The 25,509-nt window shown below is 47.3% G+C and overlaps 1 protein-coding gene across 3 annotated transcripts in view; it reads right to left on the reverse strand.

Annotated features, from left to right (window-relative positions):
• Positions 1–25,509, reverse strand: part of LOC118777620 (WD repeat-containing protein 7) — a 162,226-nt gene that overhangs the window by 44,800 nt on the left and 91,917 nt on the right. For all 3 annotated transcript variants that reach the window (XM_036528717.1, XM_036528716.1, XM_036528719.1), the window contains one exon: positions 16,395–16,619. In XM_036528717.1, coding sequence (XP_036384610.1) covers positions 16,395–16,619 — 225 coding nt within the window. The remainder of the gene's footprint in view (positions 1–16,394; positions 16,620–25,509) is intronic.

A 25,509-nucleotide genomic window follows, 5' to 3' on the forward strand; every position in this document is an offset into this window, starting at 1 on the left:
TTATCATGTCAGAATATCGCCTATCGAAAAAAAGAAAAGAATGGGTGACATAATGGAGGCCAGTCTTCTTTTTTTCCCTCCGAGTCTTAAATCTCGGCCAGCCCCAGCGGCCAGACAGCGAAAGGCGTTTGGCGGACACACCCCCACGGACATGGCTGCAGTGGGCAGCTTGGAGGGAGGGAGGGGAGGGGGGCTCCAGGGGCTGGTCATAGTGCCTGCGTGTGGCTGAGAGTGGCAGTGACACGTGCCTCAAACACGCACAAACACACACACACACACACACACACACACACACACACATACACACACAAACACACACACAGGTACAGAGAAATATGCCCAACTGTTGTACCACAGACATTCATTCACACTTGCACAGGGACTCCACAATCACCATACAAACATACACACACACATACATACATACACACACACACACACACACACACACACACACACACACACACACACGTGCACAAAAGGACTGAAATCAATACTGTAAGTACGCAGACATGCACCAAAATGCGCTAAAGACACACAAGTATAGTCCACATAACCACACAGCCTACACCTACACTTGAAGAGAGGGTAATGGTCAGAGGCAATCAAAAGTAAATACTGAGATGTAGGGAACACCTCACTCTCGCACTCACACGCGCACACACAAATGCAGTGCTCACGTACTCCCCCCCCCCCTCCCCCCGCACGCCGAGTAAATTACAGTTTGCAGAGTCTGAGACATCCATTTGTGCACATAATGACAGGTTATGGCCGCTTCTGCAATCCCCGACAGCAGCCGCCGCAATCGAGGAGAGCTGAAGAGAAACCGGCTCTCACAGATTGGGCCGTGATGACGACCGTTGCCCCCCCCGTGTCTCCCGGGCCTCTTCGCGACACGCGAATAAACGGGCCGAGTCGTGCCGTTACGATACGCGTGCGTACACGCGTGCGCGTGCACGCGGAGAACCAGGGGTTACGAAACAATCACGCCACGCATGATGGTTTTTAATGCCTGATCACCGATACGTTTACATTCAGATTGCAGTGTGGCACAGAGGTAAGGGGCAGGGCTTGTAACTGAAAAGTTGTGGTTTGGATTCCCCGCTGGGGTACTGCTGCTGTACCCTTTCACCAGGAGCTTAACCCAAAATCGCCTCTGTAAATGTCCAGCTGTATAAATGGATAACATGTACAAACTGTAATCTGTGTAAGCTGCTCTGGATAAGAGCATCTGCCAAATGCCAATAATGTAATGTAATGTCGAGGACATGGGAATTTGTATCCAGTGCTGTGGACATAGACCAGCTGCAGCCCCTGTATTTCCTACTCCGCCAGTTACCACAAACGGGGGGGTATGAGAAAACTGTGACAAGGACAACGGCGGGAGAAAGGTCCGGGAGAAATGGGGACATTTCTAGTGTCTCTGATCTGCTGTTTTCCACCTGCAGCTCAGGCCACAGACTGGATATCCAAATTACCTCTGCGCTATCATTTGATTTCATTAATTTATTCATCCCTCATTTGGGATGTTCAGCAATCATAGCTTTAAATAAGGCGCTTTGCATCAGCCGCTCTGATAAGAATCCGATTCATATGTACATAGTCTAGATAATACAGCATAGGTTGTGCTCTCTATCGCCATAGGTAGAGTTAATCTACTGCATCGTGTGGGACGTTTTACAGACAGATCAAATTTGACTATTACAAAACACCTGCAATGGCAAATACGCATAGAGACTAAGTACTACTCAGATCAAAGCTGTGCCAGATATCCCGCCCCTCCGGTCAAGTAAAAAAAAAAAAAAAAAACAGTATTTACTGTGAGTGTTCTGGTGATATACAGCCTGATCTTTCATAAGCATCAACCTTCCTCTCATGAAAGCTGCACTTCATTTGTTACACCAACCCGCTGAAGGTCACTGCAGAATTTCCTCCCCAGTAAAGTTTTACAGAGAGCAGCTTAGGGCCACAAAGGCTCAGAGAACAGCCCCAGTGCAAGGGCCACAGCTCACATCATTTGAACGAGGGGTTCAAATGATGTGAGCTGTGGCCCTTGCCTGTGACTTCCTATTTCGTGTTTATTGTGACGGAATCATTGAAGCAGGAGTTTAGAAACAGCACTCTTATACTGATGTGCAAGACATCTTTCATATCTGACGAAGAATTTAAATCATTTCATTTTTATCATGGTTCCAAATTTGCAAACCGAGTGTGTCCTGTGGGGTGAATTCAGTTCATAATTCAGTGTGTGACTTTTCAAGATGAAAACACAAAAGCAAATAAAACGTCAACCTGACACGGGTTAACGTAATAACTCAATGCAATCAAAGGTTTCCGTTATGAGGTTTCCATGAAGAGGCAGCTTGACCTTATGGAGTAACAAGATGCACTTTTATCAAGGTTTACATAATTAGAAAGAGGGACATAATCTTTAATCCTTTTTAGAGGACTGACTCCTTGATGTTTGGCTTGATCTAAAAAGTTATAAGTCTCAGAATATAAAATAATCACTTTGTTTCCCATTTCTGGAGGGGACTGTAAAGAGCCCTGTGACATATGCCCAAAACAGTCACGGTATGACATTTCCTACTTAGGTGAAGGAACTACTTCCTTTCCAAGCCAGAAGCCAACAAAATATAATCAAACGTTACACTGCTGCCAAATTAAACTAATTTGAAATGATTTTAAACTCCTCTCAGAGGCAGCTCACAGCGTCTGACCTAGTGCATTACAGACCAAGAATGGCATTTTCCATCTGCTGCAGGTGGATGAAAGTGGCGAAAGCATGCCAGTGTTGCCATATGGAGTTTGTCCGCATTACAACCCAACCCAAAACCTGCCTAGAAGCAGATGACATTACGCAGCCAAGCTCCAAGCCTGTTCTGAAATAAGAGGCAGAAAAGTGTGCGACACTAATTTTCCTGAAGTTCACCTGGTCACATTCACAGGCCAAGCTCCCTGACTGAGAACATCTCATAGACGCTGCTTTGGCTGGCATATTCTTGAACGGACCACACATTTCGAGTTTGATCGGTGCAGGTGTTGCTGCCAGGTGATCATCCCGGAACGCGACTTCAGAAACACTGCCACACACCAGGTCAGGTCAGGTCAGGATGGGCCTACCAGGCCTACCAGATGCACACAAGTGTAGTTTCATTCTTACAAGCACCGTTGCACAGGGACACGAAGCACTAAGCTTCCGCCTGTCGTGTAGCTGTTCCTGCTGTATTGATGTTTTTTTTTTTTCTTTCTGGTAATCGGACTGTGTCTGTGTCATCTCCGAAGCTCGCGAGATGGAGTCACACTTCTGTGTCTCTGTCAGCACAAAGCTGGCGCGCGGAGCATGTCCGAGCACTTAACATGAACATCCGACACGGTGACAAAACTCTCGCCAAGGATTACCAAGCCCCCCCCCCCCCCAACCCCCCAACCCCCCAACCCGATCCGCTTAGCTCAGAGCAACACGGTACACGGAACCCACAGCGCCGATCAATACTTTTTCAAAAAACCCAACTCCAGGAATACCCTCTTAAAACATCCAAACGCTAACCACCCCCCTCTATTTGTTAACACAGAGTAACTTTCGGATTGAAATGTTCTCTGGGGGCAAGAAAAAAAGAAATCAATAAATATCATAAAACTAAACCCGGGATTCACATTTTGTTTGCTCAGGCCAAGCCCCTTCAAACGGAATGAAGCCCTGGCACGTGCTTGCAGTCCTTCAAGCTCCTTGCATGGTCAAGGCAGGAGGTGCTCGTTCTGCCAGACATTGGCGTTTCACTTACATCGCTCCCCAGTGGTGGAACAAACTCCCTGTCCCGCTACGGACAGCTCCTTCACCCCATTCCTTCAGACGGGGCCTGAAGATACACCTCTTCAGACTCTACCTAGAGCCCCCTAGTGCTGTCGTAAATTGCTGTGCTTTTGAAATTGTTTCTTGTTGCCACCTTTAACCTGACGCTCACTGCGCCGTTTGAAGTTGTTGAAGTTTGCTGTTTGAAGGTGTATCGTATTAGTTGCCCTATACTTACTGTATGCACTTTTGTAAGTCGCTTTGGATAAAAGCGTCTGCTAAATAAATAAATGTAAATGTAAGCTAAACCCGTCTTTAATTTTCAAATACTCAGTGGCTGATTCAGATTCTGGGGCGTATTCATTTATTCACACGGCCATGCCTGTATTGCATAAGCACAGAGAGGTGGATGCAGATGGCATTCACTGTGTGGGCCCAGCTTGTGTTCCTGCTGGCAGAGGTTCCTCCTCTTAATGATGCCCAAGGAGAGGGTACCTCCTAATTACTCCTGATGTGGCAAAAAAATTTATGGGCCCCCTCGGAACCGGGCCGAGTCGGCAGAGGCCGGAGAGTCCATTTCTCAGCTCGGACATCTTTGTTTAAGCTTTGACTTGGTCTAAATGAATGAATTAATATTGACAAAACATCAACTAAGCTAATGAGTTGTTAGTTAAGGTAATAAACATGTCACATTAGAGTCATGCCTGTAAAGAGCTAATTAGCCCAGGAGAAGCAGCGCCGGCCACAGATGCGCTGGCCGTCAGCTTTTAACCTCCGAGTCCATTATCAAGGGAGGAAGGGGGAGGCGGGGCTATGCTAATGACATACCCCACAGTTGAGCAGGCGACGCCCCCACTGCCGCCACCCCCATTCTGAGGCTGGCCTAGACTTGTATCCCACAAACACACTAGGGAGTGCTACAGCTCAAAGACACGAGGAGAATGTTTCATGTGAGAGACAGTGAAATGATGTCATGGTCTACGCTGCAGATTTATTTGACCCAATTTTTTAAGACAATTATCGTAAATTTCCCCTCGTTTCTCTGTGATAAATTACACAACTGACTTCACTGAGTGTGCTTGCTCCACGGTGTCTTTTTTTTAGGGTGAAGAGAATCTGGATCTAATGACTTTTGTGTTACTTTCATGAACAGTAACATTATCATCAGGGAGGGAACTTGCACTTCATTTTAAAGCTTCTGTATTCTGTAAATAAATGACCTTAATATTTCACCGTTGTTGGAACACATGCTACTCACGTTATATTTCAGAAGACACTCTTAATAAAATATTTAATTTTTTTCACATACAGATATGCATGACATACATCTTAAAACCTTTGTCTTGAAGGCAAACGTTTTTTTTTTTTATATTAAAACCATAGATTCTCTACAAGAACAAATGTACAGAAAATAACAAAATGTAACAAAAATGCCAAAAAAAAGTTGATCAGTCATAGCACTGCAATGGTTATCACAGAACCATGGCTTATGATTCAATAACTTTATACTATTTAAAGTAGCTGTTTAAAATCAATATTATTTTTATTGTTAAGTTGTATTAATATTTTCTCAGATCGATACAATATGTGAGCAGTAATGTGCTACAGTAGTTAAAGTTCTAGACTTCAGGGATGTGGGGGTGGAATCACAAGTAGGCCAGTGCAAATGAAAACCCTATAAAAATTATTATAGAATCATGATTATAATCACATGAACAATCATGCAGAATATTAAGAACTGTGAGCCGCTCTGCATATGGTGACTTTTAAAATAAATACATAATGTATACCTATGAAAAATCTGGTTATAATTCAAATGATCATATAAAGGACAACAACACTGACAAAAATACAGACACAGACATCATTTACAAACTAAGATTTCCATAGTAGCAATGAAAAAAGCATACTTCAAATAAGTTCTCTCTGCAGGCATGCTAACTTTCATAAGCCCGTGGTATACAGCTGTTTCCAGAGGATATTCAAGTTCGTACAGGCCGATGCACCTCACAGGGATTAAAATCAACAACGTTCTGGTCGCAAATGGCAGGTCAACTACCACAAGTCCGCGGGACTGTGTTTAATGCTCGTGACAGTTTCAGATGCAGCTGATTTCAGAGAGACAGCCGATTTCGGTGAATATGACACTTAGAGGTCAGGCACTGAACCGCACGAATCAGGAGGATCCCTGTAAGAGGTTTAAACACAGCCTACAGACCCTGCGGCTATAAACACAGGCACCATGCAGGGCCCAGTGACCAACCTCAATACAACACACCTCACACTGGCTACCAATTTTCTTCGGCTATTCTTTTTTTTTTTTTTCTCACCAGCTGCGATACTGCTTGGCTCTGCTGCCTCCCTCTTTTTTTAAAGGGAATTCAGATTTCTCCTGATGAGAGGAGGAGAGGGAAAAAAAAGGCCTTTCATCCCATTTAAGTCGGCCCAATCCTTTCTGTTTATTTCTGAAGCCTTGTTACTATAGGCCCGAATGGTGCTTTTTTTTTTTTTTTTTTTTTCTGCTGCTCGACGCCCGCAGCGGTCAAATCGAAAGCGAAGGCAAAATCAATGGCGGGCTCACCGAGGTGGAGGGGAGGTGGATGAGAGTGGGACGGAGGTCAGGCTTTAGGGAGGCGCGGCCCGGGAGGCAGGCCGGGAGGCCCGCGGGATGGGGACAGCTCTAGCTCGGGCTGCGGCCGCTCATGCTTTTCCGCCACACACGCGTATTCGCTTGCGAACAGGACCCCAAGCTGCTGCTTCCACAACAACACAACCGCCAGCCGCTGTGTACTGCATACCACCACCCCAATTTACTGCCCACATACTTACGACTATTAACACTATATTACACTACATTATTGGCATTTAGCAGATGCTCTTATCCAGAGTGACTTACATCGGTTACACTTATTTTTACAATGTTATCCATTTATACAGCTTGATATTTACTGAGGCAATAAAAAGTACCTTGTCCAAGGGTACAACAGTACCCTATACACTGTTGCAACAAATTCACGGTAAACATAAATGCCTGTGTTCTCTTATGTAAATGGCTGGAATTTTACGTTTATACAGTTTCACACTGTAATGTCCTTAATCGATAGGTTTAATCTTGCTGGATATGATCAGATATATGAAAAATACTGTGCGCATGATAATGTTCTGATGAAGCATGCGATCAGTCATATGGTAATTTCCACCTCCCGTATGATACATAATTCTTATTGAGCTTTTTGTAGACTGCAAAGAACCTTTGGTACTTCCTTTGGTACTTGCTTTGATATTACAAGTTCATCAACCCAAAGTTCAACTAGCATTAAAAATGTAGTAACTCAAAGACTAATTTTTGTCATGAATTGTTTAGTAAAATATGCTGTAATAAACATGAAATCATTCACACACAGATTAAGATCAGATCATTTTAGGATGCAGAACTTGACATTAAATAATACCAGTATGCTTCAGAACACACGCAAAAAAACAGGCCACAATCTACTACACAAGAGCAAAAAGATGAGAGCCCAGAATAGGAAAATTGGCATGGTTCAGATCAGGAAAGAAGACCGTCTCACGGTGTGTCTCAGCTGTAGCTCTCACACAAGACACAAGGCTCTGAGCTACAGAGTGGCTGGGTCTTCCGCACAAGAGCAGGGAGAGAGAGTGACGGAGAGAGAATGTGAGATTGAGAGAGAGAGAGAGGGAGAGACCGCTGCTGTTTCTGCCTCTCTGATTATACGGCATAACGTCGTGTTGTAACAGGTTCCCGCGTGCGCCGCGAGACCTCTGACTGCTCGTCACACGTTCCCCGCCGCAGATGTCACCGTGTCGCCCTGTGCGCGACGCTGCGGTTCACACGAGCACCGGCGGCGGCAGGGTTACCGCTCCGGGTCAGACCCGCCTTCCCCCCCCCCCCCCCCCGGGCGAAGCTCGCGGCCGCCAGCTACCTGCGCCACGCTTCCCCCTTACAGGAAGGATTTCTCATACTGCATCAGCTGTGCGTGAACATACCGTGGCACACCAGAATCACTGAATCTGTACTCTGCATGCTGTCCTTGACTACCATGATCACAATCATGATCATCAGCAGTGCTATCAATGGCATTAACACCAAAAGTAAGATGGTAAACAGACTTACGGACAGACAGACATACAGACTCTCATAAGAATCTTACGTGCTGCACCCATCTGGGCATCATTTTAAAACTAGGGAATATTTAAGTTATTTATTATTACTAGTACACCGTTAGTGTGAGAGTTGCTATTATTGATATTATTACTACTCATTGCTGGCTTGTCCTTATCTAGGGTAACCTACAGAGCTTACAGTTTCACAATCTTCTTAAACAAACCTACGCACAGATATATATACATACTGCATAAACACACACACACACACACACACACACACACACACACACACACACACATATCAAAAGAAATGTAGCTTGTCAGACACTGCATAACAGCTTGTTTGATCATCTGGCCTTAGCTCTGTCCAGTACAGAGAGACTACAGGACAAGTAGTTCAATCTCATCAATAAAATGTTTGACTGCAGGGAAATGAGGGAGGATGAAAGAGACTCCGAGCGCGCGCCAAAGCACCCGAGCACCTCTGTCTTTGAGCCCCGTCCATCCGCACCGACGGAGGACACGTGAGGAAGCATCACGTTCCGCACAGCGGAGTGCGTGTTCTGCACTGAGCTAAGTGGTAACATTCCAGATTAAAACTGAGCACCACGCTGCACACCGGCCACCACAGGAGCAATTAACGCCGCGAAACAGACCAGCGCGATTCACTGGTTAGGTTTACTCGGCCTGCAACCAGAAGGGCGCGCATTCAAATCCCAAAAGCTGCTGCGTCCATATGCGAGCTTGCGCTGATGTTTCTGTTCATAGTTGCGTAAATGGAAGAATGTATATCTTTAACGTAGTTAGTCATCCGGGATCACGGTGTTGCCTATGCAAACACAGCACTGTAAATAAGTAGCCACAGGAGGCTTGGGGTAGAAATGCACTGCTGGCTAATGAAGATGCTGCCAGACCAAGCAGCTGTATGTGGGATAGAGGGCTTACTGGGGCCCAAATGAGTAGGTGTATGTGAGATAGGGGGCATATCAGGGCCGTACTGAGTATGTGTTTGTAAGTTAGCAGATATGCTGGGGCTACACTTATATATGTATATTCACAGGTATATGTGAATATAAAGGTATGTCAGGACTGAACTGAGCAGGTGCACAGCAGGGGAGAGGATACTTCAAGGATTTACACAACATTCAAAGAAGGTATCTTAACACACCAATGCATGCAATGCTACGGGCTGAAAGTGACTGGCACGCCAAAAAAAGCTTTAGATGAATCATACTCTACAATTCCCTTCAAAGCGCACGGCGCTGTCGGTGTGCGGCCCTCATTATCGTCCCGTGCTTTCGTTTCAATCCGCCCACCCGCAATCATTCATCATCATCACGTCTCTTCTGTTCCTTCTAATCGGGGAACGAGGACCGCGTGAGCGGAATGAGACGAGGGCCCTTTTCTCTGAAGCGAAAGGATGCCGGTACGGCTCACAGGCCGTCTGCCGCACCCCCGACACTGTGCACCCCCGACACTGTGCAGCTGTGCGCTGAGCTTTGCAGGTGTGTAGTACTGTCCGAACCAAGCTTTTATCACGCAGTAACAGTTATTAACCCTTTCGTGCGTGACTTATTTTATGTTCTGTAATGCACGCTATGTTACGTGGTTCGTTATGTTTTCATCAGCCTTATTAAGTTTCTCATAGTTTTCACCGCCGCATTTGCTTTAGCTAGAATTTTTCCGAACTAGTGTTCTAATCACACCGGTTTGACCCTACATGAGAAAGGGCAAAGCGCAGCGGTGCGACCGTACACGTGAAAGGGTTAAACAGACTTGCATAACAGCAAAGTTCGGTTGTTAAGGCAGGGGCCCCGGGAGCCAGGCACAGAGTCGGGACAGAGAGAGGGTCCCAGCGGAGCCTGGAGTGCTGGCCTGGCTATGCCAATTTCGCACGGCGAGCCCCCCCCGCGAATGATTCATTAAACAGGCTGGGGCGTGGCCCTCCACCTTTCATTCCCCCTCAGAAAAGAGGGGGCGCTTTGAGGTGTAGGCCTGAGGGGGACGATAGAGGATGGGGGGCCAGGCGCCGGAGGGAGGTCTGGTCCCTGGACACAGCCGGTGGCTATTCACCTCAGAGGGGCCCAGTTCAAACGGCGAGGTCCAGCGTGTCTGGGGGCTGGCTGACAGCTCTCCCTCCAGGGCAGGCAGCCGGGCCGGCAGCAGCCGCCGGGCTAAGACCCAGTCCCCGCGGACCCCCAGCCGCACTACAAAGACACCACCTACACACACACCCCCCTCCTCCTCACAGAGGTGTGGACCTCCAACCTGAAGGAGTGCATATATAAGGCCAGGCAAAGTCAACATGCAGAGGAAAAACCCACGGAGGGACAGCTTTTCCAACCCGCTAGCAGCCTGTACAGAAAGGGTAACCTATACAGAGAGGTTCCTCAAAATTGCGGAAGGGTCCTGTTGATCAGGTCGCTTTGACAGAGTATGTGACACGTGTGGAACAGCAGCTACAGCACGGTGTAGCAATGCTAACACACTCACGATAGGAAATTTTGATTAACGCATTCTTGCATTCTCACAAAATTAAACCCCCAGGAACCAACAATATAAGATGCTACTCATAAGTCCTCTGCAGTTATCACGTAAACTCAACAACGGCTGCAGAAGTAACAGGCCCTTCCAAGTGCCTACGTGAGAAGCACAAGCACAGCACCAGTAACCGAGTCCATCTTCTTCAGGGAGATTGGGGGGGGGTGTTGCACTTCGTCACAGTGGGGCCCACTCTCCTTCCCTGGGCCTCCAAGTAGCGCGGCTAAAAGAAAGCGATCCATACGAAGCAGGTATTTTTGGGGAAGGTGTGCCACTCAGAGCAATCGCCCCGGCTAATTAAAGAGCCTCTCCGGAGACGGGGCGGCATTAATTCCTTTTTGATTTGCGGAGCGGAGCGCGGCGAAAGGTTACTCCTAATGCGCGGCGGGGTCAACTGCCCCTGGTAACGCACTAATTGAAAGGGTCTGGCGGGGGAGGGGGGGTTCGCGTCGCGTGCGGAAAGGAACCTGATCTCCAGTGAGCTGAGGAGGGGGGGGAATCTGAGCGTGGACAAAATCTTCCGCTTCTACCGCAGAAACCCAGGTGAGACACGCTCACAACTGATACTGGTCTTCGAGACGAGACACGAAGGCAAGATCGCTTTAAAATCGCAGACATCTGCCCCTGCCATCACCGCAACTACCTGCGACGATACGTCAGGGGGATCAAGGTCGCTCTGTGGAGACTGAATGTTGCTGCATTCACAGGAACGTTCACATACAGCAGAACTTGTCTCTGCTGTGCTGGCGAGCCTATGGAAAAGGAAAACTATCTGGTTACTAAATGTGTCCCAAAATGCATAAACAGGGGAAGCGGGCGTTGCTTACTTGTTTAAAATTCATTCTGTTTCTACAACTGCCCTCTAATTACAAACATAATGCTGACTGCCTTCAGTAGATATATCAATTGTCACGGTGGCAAATCACATTGATCAGCCTTACAGTGTTGCCCCACACGTTTAACATGAAATAGAGAGGAAGATGTCTAAAAAGGGGGGGGGGGGGGGGGCGTGTCTAAAACCCTGTGAATACATTGGAAAATACAGGCAATTAGGCCCAGCATAAGCGAAGGCTGCAGGATCACTCTAGGATTTGTTCAAAGTCCTTTCCACAAGTGCCCAGTGCGGTTTACGCACACATGTCCACACTCAAATGGCGTTCATTCATCCGGGTCCACGCTTGAGGGGCGCTGACCATCAGAGAGCCCCCCATGTAACAAGGCTCATTTCATTTCAATTTCAGAAAGGGTGTGAAATTACCGTGGCGGCCGGTCCCGAAACGTCCCCGGTGCCCTGCAGTTGTAACCTCACGACACCGGTATGAAAGCAATCAAAGTCCGATTAAAGGATCCACGAAATCAGGCGATTAATTTCTGGCCCTGAAGAACTGGAATTTAACTACGTGAATTTTTGCTTAACCCACAGTTCTAATCCTTCCCTCGAAGTTGTGCAGAAAAGTGCACTTCAGACAGGAAACGCAGCAACAGGAAGTGAGCAGTGGAAGTGATGGATCGGCTACGCTGTGAGAAATCACATGACCGGGGTGACAGAGCATAAAAGAGGACTGGAATGTCAAAATTCACTGCTACAACGTATTTCTGAACTGATTTAGTTTAACACGTGTGACATACAGTAACATCCTTGGAATTCTGAATTTATACAGCTTATTTATATTCATAATCGGGCTCAAGGACATTGAGGCAGCGTCCTGCTAGGATATCACCCTCAAGAGTCCTGTGCTCTGACCACAACTCCAGGGGCTGGCCTACAGCCGGCGGTGTTTATTGAGCCAAGGTGGAGGTGCTGGCTGTGCATTTGTTAGAGTGCTGGCATGGATGTGGAGGTGAAAATGAATCAGTCCATAACCCACAATACACACAATACACATCAAGGCACTCAAACATACCCACCGAATTCAGCCAGCATATAAATGGACTTGTTACTATTTATATTTATCTCATATAAAAAGTAACATAACATGGAAGATAAATAATTTGCTTGTAATACAAGGCGATGTAGATGTCAACTGTTCGGTGAGTATGGTTTTCAAAGTGACATATGTTCCATAGCAAGATCTAGCATTTAGACTTCTGCTATGTCGTAATGTGGTGGCGAAATAAAAACAGGAGGGGCCTCAAGGACTCCATTTCCCAGGAGCACACTGCAGGTGAGGGCCAAAAAGGGGATGAGGAACAAACCACTTATTTACTTCTGCCTGGCAACTGCAGCATCTTTGGGCCTGACTTGTTTGATTTTTTTTTTCCCCCCTTCGGTCACCCGGCTGCTCTGCCTTTAGCCTTCAGTTTCAAATCAGGAAGCCAGAGGTGGCTGACTGACAGCCGACACCCCTCCCCCCAATACCCATAACCCCCTGCTCCCAGCCAGCGCGGTGAACGCGGGGATACTTGCGCCGCGGATCTCTGGGGCTCTCGTTTCACAGCGCTGGGCGTAATCACATTTCAGAGGGGAGGTCTTCTGCGCCGCGAGGAGGAGGAGGCCTGGAATCCCACAACATCCTCGTTAGCCTGCAGAGTAATTCCTGCCCCCGGGCTCGTCTGGAGCCCATTGCTCATCGCGGGCCGAGATCAGGGGGAAAAACGTACACGTCCGTAATGTAGCCGCCTCAGCTGTCCGCGAAAGCAAAACATCGCACAAACAGACCGCCGCTGCTAACGAGCACACGGGCCGAATGAAATTAATTTCTCACCCCTGGCCGGCTCCCGCTTAATTAACGGCTACTTGATATCAAATCGAGTGTGAATGGAGAAATGATTAAGTGCTACTTATCTGCCTTCATCTGGAAATCTGTTTCCAGCGCACCTGTTGTGAAAAGGCCAATAACAGGGACAAAAATATCACATTCTCTTACAAACGTAATTCAAGAGTATGCCCCTTAACTCTTCACGCGAGCAGGTTGCATATTAACTCCTAATCAGCTCCTAAGAGTCAAACATCAAGTAATATTTGACTATGGGAAATTCAAGGAAAGAGGAAAGTGTGAATGGAAATCATCTTTAAAGGCTATTTCTGTCACTGCCGGGGACAGGCAGAGGAAAATCCTGCTCTGCACTATAGAGACGAACACAACTCTGCCGTTCTCTCCCTTTCGCTCGGGCGCGCGGTCACGTGACTCCGATAAGCCGGAGAGATATTACCTTACACACTTGATAAAGCCCGGTCCCCGAGGAGCAGAAATATATATTGCGAGGCTAGATTGTTTATTGGCTCTGAGAAACACAGGTTCGCTCTTACAGGATTTCGGTCGGGGGGCCCGCGGTGAGAAACGCGCCCGAGCCAATCACATCGATTATCTATGGCAGGCTCCAGGCAGGGGGCGGCAGATGCATCGATTAACCGAGACGCACCTCCTGGAACCAGGAGAGCCTCCGCGGAGAAGGGAGGCAGGCTGGTTTAGCCAGCCACCGCAAAGCAAAAAAAAAAAAAAAAACACACACAACAGATCTCCATGAAAACCCCCGACGAAAATCAGTCACTGCGCTATGGCCGTAAACATATATTGGAGAACGTATCTGTGTAAGGGGCAACAAAGAACACGGAACGCTCAGGCGAACGCCCGCCGAACATTGCCAAGCAAACCGAGGAGCTTTACTGTTTAATGAACTTCTCAAAACCCCTCTCTGTCATATCCCCTCAATGCGAGAGAACTACAAACTTCATTGTGCTTGCATTTCTGCCCCGGCCACATGAATATTTCATAATATTCTGGCAGCATATGCTGCTCTCCTGCATCCACAATCGCCGGCCGCTATGCTATTTTCCTCCGCGTCTGAGAGAGCCAATCTATTTTCACAGTGGGTAAGACAGGGCAGGAGCCGTGCGCATGCTGAGAGTATAAACACCGCGCAAATTAGGCCCTGCAATCAGGTTTTGATCAGCTGTTTGCTGTACGTTTCCAAAAGGGAGAGCCACGGAGGGCTTCTACCGCCGCTGTTTTCCCATGCTATAAATGATTAGCCAGTGATTCCGTCCGAAAGCTGACTACCAACCGCACTTCCCAGCATCTAGCTAGCCGAAATGCATTAGTAATACAGCTCGGAGCCGGCAAGTTGCAATGCTCACTCCTGTCAGAAAAAAAGAACACCGTACAAATGATGTACTTCGTGCCCGACACACGCATGGTATTCACGTTTCTCCAAACCAGCTGTGTGTGGCTGCACGTGTTCATCACTTAACAGATACATCTAACAGAGGCTTTTTTTTTTCTTTGCAAAAAACGTATGTGAGGATCAAACTGGGAGAAGTACACACACGGCCTGTCTTCACCAGTTGGCCATTCACAGTGTTGATGAATATGAGGTGAGTATGTCCAGTCGGGAACTTGCCCTGAGTTTCTTTTTTCCCCCAGATGATCTTTCCGGCCTTTGAACTAAGACTAGGCGGCCTTCGCCCAGCTCCTCCCCCTGGCGGGCTGGGCGCTCCCCATCTGTGACACAGCCTCCCGTCCCATTTAAAAAAAAATCCCACACGCGGCCTGAGTGAACAGGTGAATCATACCATCATCAGAGTCATTCCATGCAGGGGACCTGTAGATATTACTGGTGCCCTCAATGTGGAAAGTCTGTCTGGGAACAACTGCATCTGGATGCTAACCTGGACAGTTACAACTAGCTCTCATCAGTGTGCACCTGTCTGAACAGACAAACAATAAACATGTAAAGGGAAAAGTGGACGGTGAACAGGAGAATAGGGGAGCAGGAAGGAGATCTTTGAAGATTATGGTTCAACATAAACATGACATCCCTAACATACACGCACTATGCTTATATATAGTATTGGTCCGGGTTAACAGCTGTAAGGCAGAAACCCCAATTGTACTATGCACTTCTTGAAAGAAAAAAAAAAAACATTTAAACTGTACACACGAATGTGAAAATGTCAGTATCAGCATATCGTGTCTGACAAGTCCTGGAGGGAGACCAGGCTATTATGGCATAGACTTACATATGTCTATATATTTTTTAAAGATCATGACCAGAAATTGATGATTTGAAGTTTTAAGGGCAGTACCATGGCATTTTTCCAAACTCTATGACAGCCTGCAAGATTGTAAGCTTTCACACCCCAAAGGCGCTAACATTCTTCCACAAGCCTGCCATTTGTCTAATGGATTTATGGGGAAAAAGAAGCCCGGCCAACAGTCTTACCCTCAGAATGATGGGGCGCTCACAGTGCAAATGCGCAGGTTCTCCGAACCCACAAGGTCAGAGAACAAACGCATTTATTCAGTCTGTGTACTTTCTGAGTGGTGTCACAGGGGCTACTGATGCATCTTTTACTATACAGGAACATGTTATGGCCTTCTGTGCAGAGCTGCAAGATCACCGGGGTAAGAGGGATTTCCGCTACAATGTAAGTGATGAGAACAGTATGTGGATAAACTGCCACAGCACTGTAATTCTATATGTGTAAGCTCTGTTATGCTATTTACACAGCATAGCACACATTCTTCTGCACCACTGTGCATGGGTTTGTGTATCTGTGTGTGTGTGTGTATCTGTGTGTGTGTGTGTTTTTAGTGTGAACGTGAATATGCGTGCCTGTGTTCATTCTTCATTTGATTAGTATTATTGGTAGGGACCACATTTTTGTGTGGTGTGGGGCACATAAACTCCTAAAACAAACACAAAGAATACAAGAAAAAGTTAGCCACACTCTGGCAGACATTAATGGCTTGAATTTCTAAACCCCCCCACCCCACCCCCAATCAAAACAGAAGGGCAAACATTGCAATTCAATACACTGCAATTCAGTTCCTCTGAAGCCAAAAATCTTTAAAGCGCCCACAGAACGCGATCGATAGCCACACAGAGCTCGCTTCTGGTAAACCGAGGTGGCGAGAGCGCCGTGAGAACTTCCCGGCTGGCGGGGGGGGTGGAGGGGGGTTTGGGGGACGGGACGGGACGGGACACTCACAGGTGTGCCTGGCGAGGGAGTAGTTGGACCCCCCGGTGGTCAGGCCGAAGCCGTCCGGCGCCTGAGCGCTGGCGCGGGGGCGCGACGGCAGCTTCGGGGGCTCGATCTCGGCGCCAAACTCGGCGCCGATCACCCCCAGCAGGACGATGGCCGTGGCCTGCTTGCGCCGCTCCTCGTAGGAGTTGGAGATCTTCTTGGTGCTCGGCGGCAGGTTGGACAGGCATCCTGGAGAGAGACACACACACAGGGGAAGGGCGGCTGTTAGAAACTCTAAGCACAGCTTTACACAACTGTATGGAGATTTGGCTCATTCAGGGCACAATTCAAGCAGCTCCCGTTCTGATCCTAACTATGTAACCTGCAATGTAAAGGGTATAAATGTTACTCTTCAAAGACTAAAAGACACAAACTGGAGTTGTGAGGACACTAGATTCTCGACATCAAAATGCTGCAAGCACTCCCATCAGGCAGGGCCAAACTAAAACCACCGCAGCACAGGAGTGTGCCTGTATCTCGAAGTGGAGCCGTTTCCCCCCGGGATCATAAGGTGATAGCATCTGCCAGCCTGCAAGAACACTGCCCCCTCTCTCTCCTCCTGCAGGAGGGGGCTGTGTGGCAGTTAAGAGGGTGGAAACGCTTTGGATCAGAAGGTGTCTCAGCCACGGACAGCACTGAGAGAACACATCAGACCATCGGAAATGGATGAAAGAACGCACAAGCTCATATACACTAAATATATACCAAAAAGTATACATACCATACTAAATGAGGCACATGAAAGTAGTTTTAATTTCATTTTTACAATTTAACATGGAAGAACAAAAGGGGTCAAGCTCCTAAAATGGATCTATATTTGCAATATGCAATGTTTTACCTACAGGAATCAATTACCAATGTGTAAAATTGCGAATTGCGGTACAACATAAGACTACTAGAGTGTGAGGTTTTGAAGTATATTTTTTATTTTTTATCAGCCCCATTTATATTCATGGTGGGAAAGACACTTTGTTCTTCAACTCATAACTCTTGGCATGTGTCACTTTTTACGAAAGGAAACAGACTTTTAAGAAAGTCACAGACAAAGAAGGCACTAATCGATGACATACGCATACAAGGAAAGGCCACAGCACACAAACACCGTAAGTGCACACAAAGCTTCCCTATACAGCCCTATATCATATACACTCCACACAAACGCATCCACAAGCCCACACACATACACTCATTAAACCCTCATAAAACAAATCGGATAGCACAGCCACACTAACATTTGCCAGCGTCATAAAGACACACACACAACATGCAACATCGTGCCTCCTATCGCCATCTGAAATGACACAACGTTAAACATGTCACCAGAGGGTACCCCGCATCTGCCGGCCACCCTCTCAGCACGCAGAGGAAGTGCGCAGCTCCCCCCCCCCCCGTGACCATGACAACGGCAGTCCCCTGAGAGGGGCCCCTCATTGGCCAGGGTCATGTCTAAATAGCTGTGTGAACAGGGGCACGTGCAGTCAGCGGGGCCCTCTTTAACCGACGCGCCTCTCCTACAACAAAGGGGGGGCAGGACCTCCGTTTTCGGAAGTGAGGGGAGCGGGTACAGTTCCGTACCCCAGGAATCTCTGCTTCGGAGCAGACCTCTGTGCGCCCGCCTGTCCCGACAGAGACGGGCAAGGGCACACACTGTGAGCACGCAGCAAGCGCTCAAACACGCAACATACAAGTGCCTGTGCATGAGCCATACTCCCTGACTCGCACAACAGAAACACGTATCGTGCACACACGGTGAGCATTCGTACACATTAATACAAAGGCGCATAGGCACTGCGTACTCACTCGCGGAAACACACACGCTCACTGTCCTGCCATCTCTCTCTCTCTCTCTCTGTCTCTGTCTCTCTCTCTCTCTCTCTCTGTCTCTCTCTCTCTCTCTCTCTCTCTCTCTCTGTCTCTCTCTCTCTCTGTCTCTCTCTCTCTCCCTCTCTCTCTCCCTCTCTCTCTCTCTCTCTCTCTCTGTTCACCCTCCGTGGGAACAAAGGCTCAGGTGAAGCTGCGCTCTCCACGCGCTGTGAACTGACCGCCTGGTCACCTGACCTCTGCAGGCAGGCTCAGCCGGCCGCAGCTCCCTCGCCCCCTTCCTCCCTAATCCCTCCACGGGGGGTGAGGCGGTGGGGTGGGGGTGGGGGTGGGGGTGGGAGATGGGGAGCCAGCGTGACATTCCCAGATCAAGACGAATCAGCCGCGGCGCCCGGTCGCGGGATTGTTTCAAAGCGCCTCGCTCTGCCCCCTCCCGCCCCCCCTGCCTGGGTTATGGATTTCTGTCCTAATGCGTTGGAGCGGGCGCTGAGAGGGGCCGAGGAGACAGCTGCGGGAGCGGGGATGGCTCAGGGGTCCCGATCGATAGGCCTGGGCCCGGGCCCCCCGACCCCAGGCCTCCCGGGCTCCTCTCCGCCCCGCCGGCTCGGAGCAGGACAGCCGCATGTGTGTGCTTCCTGTAGGAAACCAAACACCAGGGGTGGGGGGGGGGGGTGGGGGGTATTACCCTCTGCCAGAATGGTGTGACAGTAGAAAGGGAGGGGGTGAAGGGACAGTCACAAATTCCTATCCTGGCTGCATCCTACAAATCAGACGCAGCGCTGGCTGACATTTTCAAAACCTGCGTTCAATAAGGGCTTAACGTACGGCCACTGCCTCAGCCCAACTGCAGGTGATGGCGTGCACAGCTGTATGTGTGTGTCTGTGAGCGTGTGTGTGTTTGTTTGAGTGGAGGATCCGCTGGGTCTGTCATTTTTTTGTCCGCCCGTTTTTAGATTCATATGACAAAGTAATGGAAATACCAGTTCCTGCTGTGTAGATACACTCCACACCTGAGCGGACCTGGATGGCTACAGGGTGTTAGAGTTACGGTCAGTCTCTTTGCTGTGAATGAGAGCTCAACAAGCTGCTGTTAGTTACCATATGCGCAAAAGAGCCTGCGCCCTGTTCTATTACACCGTGATGGGAATCCAATGGCAGTGTCAATAAGGATGTGCACCGTCAGTCCCGCGTGCAGCTCTTCCAAGTGTTTTCAGGCCTGATATGCGCACATTTCCTTCTCCTGGCAGTTACCTGCTCCCAGAGCTCTCCTGGTCCTCCTCCGAGAACTCTCTCTTAATAATCACCTCCAGGAACTGAACTGCTAAATCATACTTTGCTCAAACGCGGCTGAAACAGGGGACCCTATCCAATCCTACCGCTTTGTCTTTAATTCTGAGTTAACAACTGCTCCATTTTTTCAATAGTATGATTTCATAGCACCCTACGAGATCACAAGCTGCTAAAATCCAAATATGCATATGCAAATTAAAATATAACACCTGTTTAAATTCAGATAAAGAATACGCCAAATTCAGGAAAAGTAACCACACTGGGTCAAACTGTCTAAAGCTGATATTCTACTGTATATATAAGCCTACTGTATTTCATGTGACTGTATACATATCTCCTCCAAGTACACAGTAGGTACAGTACCAGTCACATCTACTCATAGAAGGTTTTTTATTTTTACTATTTTCTCCATTTTAAAATACTAGTAAAGACATCAAAATGATGAAAGGTGGTAAATAAATCAAAACTAGCCAAAAAATATTTTGTAGAAATACATTTTTTTGGGAAAGAAATTCATACATAGGCATCAATCTTTACTATCTATATTTGTCTAAGAAACTAATTTCAAGCATTTTAGCACAAGTCTTTAGATGAAAATGTCTTTGACTGTGCGTCTTTGACATTATCTTAACCAGGTGCGCCAAAACTTTTGACTGGTACTGGGTGTGACTGGTCAAAGGGCAAAAGCACTGCATGCAAGCGCAGAGGCTGACGGTCCTCCGAAGCCGGCCGGGCCCGGCCGTGCTCATTTCCCAGGACGCTCCGTGGGGCCGCTGGGATGGCAACCGGCCCGTTCTAATTGTCCTCGCACGGTGCAAAGCCATCTTGTTTCGCCCTTTTTTTATTTGTCTCCGCGTGTCTGTCAGACGGAGACAGAAGTTCATAGATCACTCGGGGGGCCGTGCATCCGAATGAACTCCTTAAGACAAGGAAGGGAAGGCGGGAGGAAAGGGAAAACTAATAACGCGGGCGGCAGAAATCCCTCCCGCTGCAGTTTCATCAGTCCGCAGAGGGGCCTGCTGTTTCTCGCGCCGGGCCCCACAGCCGTTTAATCATTGCTAAAGGCTGACACACAGATCCATTTTCCTGACAAGACAGTTGATTACCCAATCAGAGGGTGAAAATTAATAATCCCAAATAACTGGCGAGAGGAGAGGAGAGGAGAGGGGAGGAGAGGAGGAGAGAGAACAACGCACCAAATCCTCTTTGCTTCAGACTTTTCTCTTTTACGGCTCTCGAGGGGATATCCTCCCGTTTACACAGTGGAACACAACAGGAAAACAGAGCAAGCTCAACACCGCCTGCTACATGACAGTTACTGTTTTGGTCTGTATGAGACTCTCATCTCCCTTGCTTCAATAAAAATAGCTTAAGTACTCACAGTCAGACTGAAGCCCAAAAAGCTCTCCATAGCTAAATATTTGGTTGACTAATAGCCATGAAATTAATAACAGAATGCACTCAACATATTGGTTTCATTTTAGATAATACATTTGATTCTTCTTTTCAAGAGAACATCAAAGCTACAATAGAAAAAGAGATACATAATTTAAAATGACCTTTTCAATACCGTGTTCATTTGTTCAAATTAAACTGAAATGTATTTTTGCAGTCACACAAACCTCAGCTTAAAGAAGTACCAGTATGTTTCTGGAAGGTTCTGAAGAACTGGTACACTTTTGAAGGGTCCATTCTAAAAGCACATTTAGGTTTTTGGATGAAATATATTCCTAATTATTCCTAATATTCACCTGCATATGCAGGGTTTTCTGGTCTGCACTTGTCTCTCCTGGCGCTAGTACCGCCACTGAGTGGGGAAAAAAAAAATCATGGCAGTACAATCATTCCAAAACTGGATGCTAACCACATACATTTCCCGCGTTAATCTGATCTCCTTGATTTGCCTGAACTTTGCTTCAAGGATATGTAATATTGTCTGGATGTCTCTCTTTGAAGTGGTCAAATCTGTACCACACTGATCTGCACTGACCTAAATACATTGATTGTAATAAGCACACAGCTCTTTGCATACAAAGGCCTTTTCAAACAGAAGCAGGTGTTTACCATACATCTGACTTACACAGGCTACAGAGACACTCATCAGATATCCACAGTTACAATTTTGGGGAGTGGGTGGGGGGGTTTGGGGGGCTAGTGGAGTGAAAGGTGCATTGGCAATTTTACTGCATTTACATAAGAGCTTCTTTAACTGGCTTTTAGAGGTTGGAGTCATTTGGCTTTGGTCCGAGCCAGGCGTAAACGGATTAGGGGTTTCTAATTCATTCCTTAGGTTAGCCTTGAACAGGATTTAACCGAATTAGAAGGAGGCAGTTCAAACTTTTAGAGTTTCAAAATGAAGAAACCCATTCTATCTTAAAGCATAAAGGCAGCCTCTGAATAAATACAGCAGTGAAACCCCACTCAGGGCTACCTTCTTAGCACTGGGCAAAACGAGAACTAGGTGATTCTTTTACTACAGTGCACAGCTTTTTCGTTAAGAGGGCCTCTAACATTATTAAGAGCAATACATATTGGATGTTAAACAAAAAAATATATAAACAGCACTAAATTTTTGGCATTTTTATATTTACGTCGTTTTCAAGAAAGGACCTTAATAAATTCAAATTCATAGCACATACTGCTCACATTGTTTTACTTGAGCCAAGAAAGTCTAGAATATTCTTTTATTCTGTTATTGTGTTATTATTTTGTTTTTGAACTGTAGGGATCATGATATATTATATGATATATTTATATGATATATTTGGGTAAATTAATCAATTAACGTGCTTTCAATAATAACATTTCTTAAAGGAGGTATTTTTTTCACATTCCTGTGGATTAAAAATCTGTTTCGTACAGGTGGTGTGAGAGAATGTCTTATTGCTGTCAAAAGGGCAAGTGAAGCACAGACACAACGGGAGATAGGACAGAGGAACACTGTGGATGTTCAGTCACAGCTAATACGATACGATGCTGATATCGCTATGCTGTGCAACACGCAACAATTAGACAGCATTTTTATCACGTACATCTGTGAGCATGACACTACAGTTCTGCAACTTAAAAGGGAGCCAAATTCGCTGGTTGAAAACACAGCTCATGACAGCAATAAATCTATTTTAAAGATTGCCAATCGGCTGACAGCCCAATTATTATCTGCAAGGAAAAGCACAGAACATGTAATCAGCTGGTACAAGAGCCGGTAACTGCTGGTGAATCTGACACAGTATTGATTTTAGTGATATGACACACGCCTTTTTAACAAGTCATGCTGACCGCTGTGGGACAAGACATAACTCTTATGTTTTACACAGTTTGAAACCGTTTTGAGAAAAACACCTCACACCGCAGTAAGGCAAGACGGTCACAAAAAAGATAAAACTGTAAAACTTTAATTATACGGAGGTATAAACCAGCAACTGCAGGTATATAAACAGGAATCATAAAGGCCAAAAGATAAAGAATTTAATCTTCACAAGCAAATAGAAACTCAAGGTATGGAACAAACTACCACTGCAGGCATCAATATTACCATGCAGTCCGTAAATTCAAATGTAACTGTCTTTGCAGGCTCTCACAGTCCTGCTGAGGTACGGAGTATTTTATTATTTTAAGAATAGCATAAATATCATTAGCAACAACAATAATAATCATAATCATGATAAATACTTCCTCAAGCCTGTCTTTAATGATCACGTGCAAATCCTGACGGATACCAATTGTACCAATTTGTACAATTTCTCTTATTAAGGGAGTGTTCCATCTGAGAAAGTTAGCTTAAGTGAGGTCTAGGTAAACTCATTCCACCATACTGTTCTTGCTAAGTGTGAGGATCCAATGAGAGCAATGAGAATGAGTGAGTGAACGGGAAACAAGTAGGTGACAAGGAATGCTCCTCCCTACAATGTGTGCATAATTACCTCAGTTAAGCACAAGGCTGCCACATAACATATGTAAGACTGGCTGAAGGAGACAGGAGGCAGGCCTCAAAGCTCGCTCACAAATCTATCTCAGCCCTTTCAGAGAGCTCAGCAGCAAACGCCGCCTGGCTATAACGCTGAAAAGCAGTGCAGTGATGCAGGGGAGAGACTTCAGGAAACAGGAAGTGACTGTGAAAGAACTGCAGTGATGCAGGGGAGAGACATCAGGAAGGAGGAAGTGAGAAGCAGTGCGGTGATGCAGGGGAGAGACATCAGGAAACAGGAAGTGACTGTGAAAGAACTGCAGTGATGCAGGGGAGAGACATCAGGAAAGAGGAAGTATATTCCTGACAACAGGAAGTGACTGTGAAAGCACTGTAGTGATGCAGGTGAGAGATACCAGGAAACAGGAAGTGCCTCTAAGTCTAAGTGACACTGTGATGCAGGAGTAATGTTTTTTGGCATAGTCTCAGCAGGGCAGTTTTTTCAATAAATCCACGGGACAGAATCTCGCTGCAGCCTGTCACAGGTCCTTGTCATTCCCCTCCATCTAACAGGAGATCGCATTATGTCAAGATGACTCCTGCCAAACGCATGACATCATCAGCTTCCCAGTTTCGAAGAAGGAATCATAAATGGCTGACAGAGAAGAAAGCTGCTTATCGCCCTGATTCCATAAAAGCACATATGTGCAAGCACACGCCACAGTGAGTCGACACAGGGAATTTATGCACTGTACACTGACGGAGGGCATCAGGTGGCACTTCAATCTCTGTGAGGCGTGTGAGCCCAAAGTCTTTAAACAAACAACTGACCCCCACCAACACCTTAACAACGTAATTGCTAGGTAAAGCAAAGCTCGCTGTCCTCACGACTGTCCCCCCCACCCACCACCTCTACGCTCCCAGCTGGAGGTATTCTAAGCCAACAGTGTGTTTAAACCTGAGCCGATTAAATCAATACCGCACTGTTCCATTCAAGGTGAAGCCAAATAAACCTGTCTGCAAGGTATGAAAAATAGGCCGGGCGGTACAGCGCGAGCAGTAAGTGCCTTTCTGTCCGAGGCCTGTCATTAAAAAATCATTAACCACCCTTCACCAGTACCGGGCAGGCAGGTGTCGCTCACACTGGCGTGTGGATGTCCTCCCCCCCTCGGCCACCAAGACCCAGCCGCTCCGCCCAATCCCCCCTCTACCCCCACCCCCCCGGCGGCACCGACCCCACCCCCAATCCGGCCGAGCTTCCTCCTCCTCTTCCTCCGCGGTAAGCCGATTAGAAAACGGGCGCTTCCGCAACTTTGCCGAGATCAGCACCTGTAAAATCCCCGCCCGCGCCTCCATCTCCCTCCAGAGCGGTCGCCCCCTGCATCATATTGACTCACCGGACTGCATCTGCCTCGGCCCCTCCCCGGCTCCCATTGGCCGGCCGGGGCCTCTTCCTCACCCCTCTCTTTCCCCACCCCACCCCCCCCCTCCCCCCGCCTCCCCCAGATAAGCCAATTACCTGCCGGGCACATCAGCGCTCTTTCTGCATCCACTTAGGCCCCCCGGAAAAATTCGTTTTCCCTCGCCCAAACCCAATTTCGCCCCGCTTAAGCTGGTTACGGAGTGGCGGTGACCTAATCCTGGAGCGGGCAGCGCAGCGCCCGACGCGGCCATTAAGTCGATTTGCGCAGACACTCAGGAGATGAGCGTGTCGCGGAGTCGCCACTTTATTCATCAGGCCGCGCGATAACGCATTTACATCTAATTGTTCACATCTTCAGACGATCGGAGTTCGGCCTCCTCGCGCATCGAGTGTAGTCTCTGCAGGAGCGGTGTCAGCTGTAGCCGCTAAAAGAGACACGAAAGATTACAGTCATCTGTGAGAGACAGAGAGTGCTTCTGCGCACTTATTAGTAACAACGCGTGTGAACCTTTAGCTTAATAGCTACTCACTACATTACAGGAATAACATCTTATGTTCTGTATAAAAGCATTCAATGTATGGTTGTTAATACAAGTAATTACCAGGCAATTCAATATTCAGTCAATGTGTGTAACTTT

This window comes from Megalops cyprinoides, chromosome 5 (assembly GCF_013368585.1).
Source record: "Megalops cyprinoides isolate fMegCyp1 chromosome 5, fMegCyp1.pri, whole genome shotgun sequence".
NCBI classification, from domain to species: Eukaryota; Metazoa; Chordata; class Actinopteri; order Elopiformes; family Megalopidae; genus Megalops; species Megalops cyprinoides.